This window comes from Meles meles, chromosome 7, assembly GCF_922984935.1.
Source record: "Meles meles chromosome 7, mMelMel3.1 paternal haplotype, whole genome shotgun sequence".
Taxonomy (NCBI): Eukaryota; Metazoa; Chordata; class Mammalia; order Carnivora; family Mustelidae; genus Meles; species Meles meles.
The window spans coordinates 22,594,502-22,604,748 of NC_060072.1; the positions used below are offsets into that span (position 1 = coordinate 22,594,502).

General features: G+C 40.5%; 1 protein-coding gene and 1 non-coding gene across 2 annotated transcripts; both read right to left on the reverse strand.

Moving 5' to 3' along the window:
- Positions 1–3,356: 3,356 nt before the first annotated feature.
- SLC25A3 (solute carrier family 25 member 3) lies at positions 3,357–9,840 on the reverse strand. The gene is made up of 8 exons (XM_046013333.1): positions 9,690–9,840; positions 9,307–9,467; positions 7,433–7,554; positions 5,974–6,153; positions 5,394–5,575; positions 4,389–4,561; positions 3,792–3,902; positions 3,357–3,697 (listed from the first exon to the last, which is right to left on the reverse strand). Exons 2-8 carry the CDS (start codon positions 9,461–9,463, stop codon positions 3,537–3,539), a joined length of 1,086 nt encoding a protein of 361 aa, XP_045869289.1. The 5' UTR covers positions 9,464–9,467; positions 9,690–9,840; the 3' UTR covers positions 3,357–3,536.
- LOC123947829 lies at positions 4,633–4,880 on the reverse strand. The gene has a single exon (XR_006819858.1). It is a non-coding gene; the product is annotated as a small nucleolar RNA SNORA53 (small nucleolar RNA).
- Positions 9,841–10,247: the final 407 nt, after the last annotated feature.

Genomic DNA, 10,247 nt, shown 5'->3' on the forward strand with positions numbered 1-10,247 from the left:
GCAAAACTATGTACCAAACTTCATGAACAGTGTGGATATTTTTCTATCCCGTATCCCAAGAATGGTATCACAAAATGTTAAACTCATTTTTTTTTAAAGATTTTTTTATTTATTTGACAGAGAGAGATCACAAGTAGACAGAGAGGCAGGCAGAGAGAGAGAGAGGGAAGCAGGCTCCCCGCTGAGCGGAGAGCCCGATGTGGGACTCGATCCCAGGACCCTGAGATCATGGCCTGAGCCGAAGGCAGCGGCTTAACCCACTGAGCCACCCAGGCGCCCTGTTAAACTTATTTTAAAACATGGTCAAGACTTCAAGCTTTCACACAATCAAGGTTTGGTTCAACTTTTAGTTCTTCTGTTGTGTACATCATAAGGTATTTGTAACTTAGCAAAACTCGGGCTTTCTCTTTTTAATTGTTCTTAAAGACAGTTTGAATAATTTTTGACTCTCCTGGAAAAGACTATGCACTTCTATCATGTCCTAGTGTTACAACATAATTCAATTATACTAATCAAATATACTCATTCCACTGGGTTCTGCTTTATGGAATTGACTTTTTCTTAAACCAAATGTGAAAAAAGTGTTATTAAAATGACATTAGAGAGCGCCTGGGTGGCTCAGTCGTTAAGCGGCTGCCTTTGGCTCAGGTCATGATCCCAGGTTTCTGGGATCAAGTCCTGCATCAGGCTCACTGCTCAGTGGGAAGCCTGTTTCTCCCACTCTCACTCCCCCTGCTTGTGTTCCCTCTCTCACTGTGTTTCTCTCTGCCAAGTAAATACATAAATAAAATCTTTTTTTAAAAAAAAAAAATTTAAAATGACATTAGAACCTTCAGTATGAATAAATTTTAAAATGTAAAATGGGAATACACAAAATTTTAAGTGAGCATTTCCTTGAATATCTAGGCTGAAATGGTTTTCTCAGAAATAGCCTTGAAATTACCTCTAACTACAGATAGGCGACTCTTGACAATGAATACCGTATACTAATCAATACCCACAAATAAAATCTATCGTCCTTGAAAATAAAACTCACATCCAAAGTTAGCAGTGGAAATCTCTTACAGTGAAAGCTGGCGGAACTGTCTATCACTTTTTCGAATCCAGTCCACCTTTGGATTGGCTCAATATACATATATTTCCATTCCTACATGTTCTTACATTACTGACACTTCTCCCAGCAGGATTATGTTCCTTTCACCTCATGCTGGGATTGAGTCTTCTGAGATATCTGATGTTGTGACAGAGTATAGTGGAGGGTTGATAGGACTTCCACATCTAAGTCCTAAAAAAAAAAAACAAACTCAGCTTCTGCCTGGCTCTGCCTCAAAGTCCTGAAATAAATCCAACTGCCCTGAGGCCACCATACTCTAGATCTTTAGAAAAAGACTGACCCACTAACAGGGAGATCCTTGGATTATCTCCCTAGCCCATACGGATGAAAGCCTTTTTTTAAAGTAAGTTCTACATCTAATGTGGGTCTTGAACTCACAACCCTGAGATCAAGAGTTGCATGCTCTATTAACTAAGCCAGCCAGGTGCCCAGTGTGAAAACCTTTATAAAGGACCTCAGAGCTATCTGACTATAACTTCATGAGATCCAGAGCCAAGATCCAGCAGAGATGCTGAATTCCTGACCTGAGATTGTCTCAAGCCATTAGATTTCAGTTGGTTTGTTATATAGCAATGCTAATGCACACTGGTGATGCCAGTTACCATAGCCATCACTTACATGGGCTCATACTAGAGCTGTATCTTTTAAGTGTGGCTTAACTGCACCCACAAGTTTGTAATCTTAAAATGAAGTGATGACAGAGAAGTTAACATGTAACTAAATGTATCTGGTTCTTAAATTTTGTTCACTGACCTTACAACATGGGTTTGTTAATAAAAACATTTCTCTCCCTCAGACGACTTCAAAATTTTTTTTCCCTAAGTCCCTATCTATATAAAGATTTTATTTAACAGGTCACAAGTAGGCCAGAGAGGCAGGCAGGGGAGGGGGCGGGGGAGGCAGGCTCCCTGCTGAGCAGAGCCCTACCCGGGGCTTGATTCCAGGACCCTGAGCTGAAGGCAGAGGCTTAATCCACTGAGCCACCCAGGCGCCCCCATTTTTATACTTTATACAGGGATTGCCAACCCAATCCAGATACCTGAAGACCTCAGGTCAAATGTAATCAGATTTGAATAATTATATTATTGATTAGGTTTTCACATTTCCTAACCAAACACAGGAGAAAACTGAACAGTGGTTTACTTTCTAGGTGATTTTATGCTATATTTTTTGTAGTTTAGAAAGTCAGATTTGATAATTGCTGCCTTAAGGTGGTTTTAGCAGGCACCTGGGAGGCTCAGTTGGTTAAGCGACTGCCCCATGATCCTGGAATTTCAGGATTGAGTCCCACAGAGGGAATCCCTGCTCAGCAGGGAGTCTCCTCCTTCTGACCTTCTCAATCTCAAATAAAATTTTTTTTTTTTTTTTTTTAAAGTCGCTTTAGCTATCAAGTGCTTTTGTCCTTTTAAAAACTATCATTCTAGGGGCAACTGGCTGACTCAGTCAGTAAGTACATGACTCTTGACCTCAGGCTTTTAAAGTCTCCTCTCACACTGGTTCTGGATTACTTAAAACATTACTTAAAACAAACAACAAACAAACAAAAACCTTTAAATAACTCTTTTTCGGGCCCCTGAGTAGCTCAGTGGGTTAAAGTCTCTGCCTTCAGCTCTCCTCATGATCTCAGGGTCCAGGGATCAAGCCCTGCATTGGGCTCTCTGCTCAGCGGGGAGCCTGCTTCCGCCTCTCTCTCTGCCTGCCTCTCTGCCTACTTGGGATCTCTGTCAAATAAATAAATAAAATCTTTAAAAAAACCAAAACTATCTTTTTAACAATCAGCCTAATTTACATATTTTTTCAATTTAATTTTAAAGTTTATTTAAGTAATCTCTACACAGTGTAGGACTCCAACAGATAACCCTGAGATCAAGAGTTGCGCATTCCAACTGAAACAGCCAGGTGCCCCTAGAAAAAAAGATTTTCTTTTACAAATGAGGATTGGCAAACTCACTGGGATTTTTAAAAATTATAGTACATGTTGCAAAATTTGATTACATGCTGAAATTCAGTTGTCAAAATAAAACCACACGTATTTATCCATATTTCAATTTAACTACAACTAAATCAAGTTTTTGAAAATTCAGGTGTATTTCCTTATTTTTAGGAGTGTAAGTAGTACTGAACCAACAGTGATTAGTTTGCATTTTTTCCTTGAGGTTTTAACTTATATTTAATTCCTTCCATTTTAGGGTTAAATCTTTAAAAACTATTTTTTAAAAATAACCACTGAATCACAGACAAATCATGAACAGTTGGGTTTATTTCAACAGTGAGTCTGAAACTCTCGCCTTAGGCAGGAGTACTACAGTAATTATATCAGGAATAGACAATTTCCTACACTGTCAAATATATAAAAGTTCCTCTTGCACTTTCCTCAACACTGATCAACAAGCAGATTCAGTCCACATTTGCTTTGATCATTCTACTGAGTTAACCCAAGCTTCTTCTTCAGAGACTCTGGCATTTCAGGTGGAGGAGGGCGAGGGAGCCTGAAGTAGACCTTCACAGAGTCATAGATGAACCACTGTAGTGCAGTCAGAGTACCAATCATGATGATACGGGCAAAGAGTCCCTTCCATACACCTGGTGGAAATATGAAACATGAATGAAAAATGGAATATACTCAAGTGTTACTCTTTGTTTGGGGGCAGGGGTGGTGGTGGTGGTGGAATCCTACCTTTAAATCCAAGTCTCTGAAGGACTTGAGAAGCACTGCTACCTTTCTCCTTATTCAACACAGATACCACAGAATCAGCAGGGTGAGAAACAATTGCACAGAACACTCCAGCTGAAAAAAGTCAACATAAACAGTCCCACGTGTGATTGATTTAAAAAATTCGTATCACAACGAATAACCTTTTCCTAATTTTTAGTTCTTAAAAAGAATCAGATTTAGAGACTGACAAAGTTATATAGCAGTCTATATAGCAGTCTATCCTATGTAGTAAGAACAATCCTTCAAGTTTTTATATCCACATTTTAATTAACTGTCCTTTGTATTAAAAATGTATTGAGAAACTAGACCCCCCCCCCAAAAAAAGGTACAGCAATGAAATCAATATATCCCCCAAACTTAATCAAGACATGTAAACCTGAAAATAATTCTTTCAGAAACTAATTAACAAGCATTTATGAATCTTAAAGAGGCACAAAAAATGCTATGGGAAGATAACTTCTTTGGAATATTTTTTACCCCCTCACAAAAAGGGGCCAATAACAGAAATGGTTACTTGTCCTTAATTTCACAGACAAACATGCTGTAAATAACTCATACCTATGTAACCTGCCACAAATGTTACAACCAGTTGCTCTGCCTTTGTACATTCACTTCGGGGCTTGGGAACCACAAACTTGTACAATGCTTCAACAGTCCGTTCAAAGCAGGCAAATTTCATCATGGTGTATGGTATCTGTCTCATCCAGAGAGGAGCAACGCCCTTGTAGAATCTAGGAAACCAGGAGACTTATTTTACTCAGTTGCATTTATTCACCTAGCAGAGATTCTCATCATTAACAGACATGTCCGCACACCAGCCGAGTCCTGATAGCAAAAAATGGCAGCATAATTGCATGTCATTTCTATCAGAACCTAAGACTAACATGCAGGTATATTTATCTCACATGCCAATGACTCAAGCACCTTTGACTATACAACCAAAAAAGTTGCTGGATGTTTCTCTGACTGGAACTACAAGAAACAAGAAGTTTACAAGTAGAACTCAGTTCAAGATTGGCATCCACAAAGGTGGATCTAAGGAAGCATGTTGTAGCCAGACTATATGCAAATTCTTAGCTGTGAACACAGATGATAAGCCTTTTTTTTTTTTAAGATTCTATTTATTGAATTGACAGAGAGACACAGAGAGAGGGAATAAAACAAGCAGGGGCAATGGGAGAGGGAGAAGCAGGCTTCCTACTGAACAGGGAGCCAGATGCAGGGCTCGATCCCAGGACTCTGGGATCATGACCTGCGCCTAAGGCAGATGCTTAACAACTGGCGCCCCCAGATGACAAGAATTCTAACAAGCCCTTCCCAAAAGTTAATAATGTTAAGTCATATGCAGACTGACAAATGGTTCATTAGAAAAAGTCTTTAATTCAGGGATTAAACCATGAATCAACTTATCCCTGTCCCTGGCGTTTATGTTCTATGTAAAAGGTAAATATGGACATTAACATAATAGCCTTAAAAAGAAAGTCCAGTAAGTTTAATGCTAACAAATGCAGTTCCCTTAAATGAGTATTTTTATTCTGTAACTCTAGACAAATGTTCACTTACGCTTTTAAGCCTTCTTCCTTATACATTTTGGGAGCTGCATCTCTCAAAGTGTTGGCATAACCTGGCTGGGTTTGAATTCGAACCTTAGCAGCTTCCATAGGAGCCAGGGCAATGTCAGCAAAGAATTCAGCACTGGCAGAAGCAGCCAAATATAGTGATGTGCGCCAGAGATAGGCATTCTCCTAAATTGAAAAACATAAGAAGGAACATGTATCGCTATTGCATTGGCTGTTTTCAATTTCAATTAGGGGACAGTTCTAGGAAACAGTACATTTCAGACAACCTAACAGTGTTTATCATATGGTCCACAAACAACACACATGAGACTGAATGTATATCCTCTCTGTAATCTTATCAACCACAATACAATGTGAGTTATTTTCTGAATGTCTAGGTGCCAAGTATAGTTGGCCCTGGAAGTACAGAGGAATCCCAGATCCTTTCTCTTTAAAAAAACTCAAAATCCAACTTACCTGGAAAGCATCACAGTATAATACAGACAAAAAAAAAAAGATCCTTTGTGGTTTTACAATTTAAGTTAAAACTTAGGACTGTTCATTTCTAAGTTAAAATTACATACCTCCCCAAGCATGTTGCTATACAAGACTTTGAAAACTTCATAAAAGCCAAACTTGCAGAGCCCCTGCATAGAGTAGCCAATGAAAGTCGGAGCCCATCCTTTAGCTAAACCACGAACGCCATCCTCTTTAAGTGTAACTGAGAATCCATTAAATATGCCCTTGTACTTCTGGGGGTCCACCTGTATTTAAAACAAGAAAAAAATTAATTCTATGTACCAAACAGCTATCATTTCTCATAAATATTTAATTTTACTATTACTAGTTTTTCCTTTGGTTCTAAAATAAACTTCAGTAACTGCACAAAAGGTAGGTAAACACAAATTCACTGCATACCAACCTAGTATCTACAATCATCTTTGTAAATTTAACTTTGTATATTAAGGTCTAGCTTTCTTTCAGTCAGACTTAAGTCTTGGAGGGTTAGTTGAGGCAGAATTCCTAGAAAAACATATGAAAAAACTAACTCAAAAATTTTCATCATCCAACTCTACCACTTTTTAAAAATTAGTTTTAAAGCTTATTACCTAAGAGAAAAGTCTATATCCCTGATATATGCTAGCCCATTAAGAAGTTTATATTATAAAGTTTCATGAACTTAAGGCAAATTAAACACAAATCAACATGAGAATCTGTCTTTTCACCTAAATTCACTTCAAGAGACACACACACATTTTAGTGAAGGTGTATTTCACATCCATTCTATTAACTAAGGAGAAAGAAAAAAAAATCTTAATTTCACTGTATCTGCCAGCACTACAAGGGCTGGTGTATGTCACCTTCCTCTCCCTGCTAACATTTCACCTTCCTTTATTTCACCTTCCTCTCTCTTTTAGATAAGAAGACTTCTAATCCTGTTTGGGACAAATAAATTTTTGACGTTTGATTATTTTTGTTTCAGTAATCCTAATTAAGATATTCTAATCATAAAAAAGTTATGTAAATAAATGTACAAAAAGCTATGCCTACAAAATTTTAATACTAAGACAGTGAAGAGTATTTTTTCTAATCTTCATTTATGTTCTACCCTGATCCCATCAGTAAATAAGAGAAACGAACTTACTTCAAAAATACACTACGGATTACCTACTGTAATATGCAACTGCTTATAAAATGACTATTTGGGAACATAAAGAACCAGTAGGCCCTCAAGAGGGACTCTAGTCAGAACTGAGCACAGCAGTAAAATACCATTTATAGCCAGGGTTTGAGATCCAAAATGTGCCTACACCCTCATTTTTTTTTTTCTTACACTCTCATTTTTAAGAGAGCTATTTCTTCAATTTAAAACACTAACTAAAATAAAGATCATGAGTTAAGAAAATTTGGGTTTGGTTTCCTACCAAAGTTTCTAGCAGTTGTAACGTCTTCAAATTTTCTCATTTGTGAAGTCCTTTTAAAATTATTTGGAATTAAGTCACACATGAAAGATACATTCAGTACTGCCATCTAAATACAAACCTGCATTCGGCATTTCACTAAATCCAGAGGAACGACAGCAGTGTGTGTCAGACCACAACTTAAGACCCCACCAAAGCCACACAGTGCATAAAACTTCATGGAGCCATATTCGCAACTGTACTCTGTAGTAAGACAAGACACACCATGCATTTTAATATAAAACTCATGTTACTGGTTATCAACTTACCTCCTGGATAATTAGGTTTCCACACAGCTTGTTAGTAGATGTCTATGTTGTACAACTTTAAAAGCCATGCTTCAACAATATGCTTTCAATCCAACATGCAAAACAAACCTGCATTCTGCATTTAACCAGATCTAGAGGAACCAATGCTGTATGTGTTGTGCCACAGCTAATAATTCCTCCAAGTCCACAAAGGATAAAGAATCTGCCAGATCCATAGTCACAGCTATACTGCTCTGTTTGATTGAAAAAAAAATCAAGTAAGTATTTCTTCAGATGACTAAGGCCCTGGGAATGAAAAAGACCTATGATTCCCTGTGAAACAGTACTATCACAACTGAACAGCTTTGGCCACTGTTTACAATTAAGCTGAAAGATGATTTTCCATCTGGTGTTAAGTAACAAGACATTTACTGCCAAAATTAAAGAATCATTTAGACTATAAAGGTTCTGTGAGACAGCAGCCCTTATTCGGCCATACTAAAAAATCTTTAACTACATTAATAGCTCTTCGAACTAAAATCAAATTTCAAATTATTAACTGCTGATAAAAAGACACTTCAGAATACAACCCAAACTCAGGAAGAGCACTAGACAAGTAAAAGGTTGCAAACTTCTAAATGTACCCCAGTCACTAATCAATACTATCCCCACTTATGGATTCACGGTTAAGCATAAAATTAGATAAACTCCTAAAGTCAAATACATTTACAACGTTAACAGTGTAAGAATTTGTTTACCCACATTAAAGATGTAACAGAAACACATAAATGATTTGAAAACTTTAGATTTTACACAATGTAGATAACTTTTACAAAATTCCTACAATCTGGTTTTCAGGTTTCTCTGTCCATACACTCCACTGGGATTTAAAATATTAACAATTAAGTTCAAGCTGAGTCTAACCGAAAAGATTCCTGAAAGGTAAGACTAAAGGTATCCCTTCCAATTACTCATCTCCTTTTTATAGCTTATCTGGGGGCTTCTGTCCCCTCCTTCACCAATTACATTAAAACAAGAGACCCAATTATCTCATATCTCCTGTCAGCAAACACTAGACTTCGGGAACACTTGAGAAAGGAGTGTTTTTAAGAAGAAAATTAAAGCCGGGGCGCGTGGGTGGCTCAGTGGGTTAGAGCTTCTGCCTTCCGCTCGGGTCGTGATCCCGGGGTTCTGGGATTGAGCCCCGCGTCGGGGGAATTTGTGCTCAGCGGGAAGCCTGCCTCCCGCCCCGCCTGCTCTGCCTACTTGCGATCTCTGTCAAATGAATAAATAAAATCCTTAAAAAAAAAAAAAGAATTAAAGCCAAATCAAGTAACGGACAGAAAGAACTGCAGGTGGCCAGTGGCTAGGAAGGAGACTTTACCCAACACTTAAGTCCACTGACCAAGCGGTCTCATGGCAGAGAGGATAAGGAGCTAGTCACCGCCCCTGTAACTACTCTCCCGAGGACGTGGAGGTCACAGAGGGAACTGTGCCTGGGCCCTTCCACGCCCTTGAGGGAGGGCCAAGGATCGGACACACGGCCTAGAGCGAAAAGGGCTGACATCCTAGGGCAAGCAAAACAACTAGCCCCCATCCTGTGGTGCAGAAAGCCAGGTGCGTCCTCCTCTTCTGTCCTCCAGGCCACTAAGGCCGAATGGACCACGAGAGCACATAGCGACCATAGAGGGGCAGGATCTAAGCTCACCTTCCACAGCGGCTGCTGCCAGATTGCGGGAACGTCGAGGCGGGCCCGGGGGCCCCGCGGGGCTGCTGCGGTGGCCCGTGAGGCCATCGTGTACCAGCTGCAGGTGGGGCGCGTTGAAGGGGTTCGCCCGCGCCAGATGCGCCACGGACGAGAACATCTTCCTAAGGGAAGAGAGCAGCGGTCGGAGGAAAGGTAAAGGAGCCCCTCAGGCCGCCAAAGTCACCGGCACCCTAGAACCCCGACACGGGCTCCTCCCGCCTCCGCGCCCTTGAGGAGGTCATGGCGGCCTCCTTCAAGGAGATCGACCAGGCCTACAGCCTAAGCGGCTCCTCAGAGGGGCTCCGTTCCCCACACCCACCGGGGGCAAGGCCTGGCACACTCACTTCCTAAGATGGCGAACACACAACCGCTCCCTCGAAAAGGCTGCGGCTCACAGAGGCCGAACGTCCTCCGGACCCTTAGATCTGTGCCCTTCGCGCGTCGTCACCGTGACGCACACTACGTGTCACCGCAGCAAGCGGCACCCATTGGCGGAAAAAAGCGCCGAGGCCGAAGCGTCATCGCGTTCTCCTAGCAACCCTATCCCCGCCCCCGTCCGCCCCAGCCCTTCCGGCCCGGCTTCTGCGCAGGAGGATTCGTTCTGCGCACACGCGCATTCCGAGCCGGGTTTTTGAGTGGTGTGGGTTTTGTGCTCGTGACCTCTTCTTTTGTCCCTTCACCTTCAAGCGTCTTTCCTTGACGTCGGGGTTCAGTTTTTTTACGTTTAAATGAGTCCCAGTATAGTAGTCACTTAAACAGAAGGAGGGGAAAAAAAAACCCCAAATGTGTGGTGATACTTTATTTTGGTGTTGCAGTTAGAATGTTATTGCAGTATTACACATAGACAAGTCTGCATTTGCCGTTAGACCACAGGAGAGTATTTTAAAAAGAAACTGTGCAGC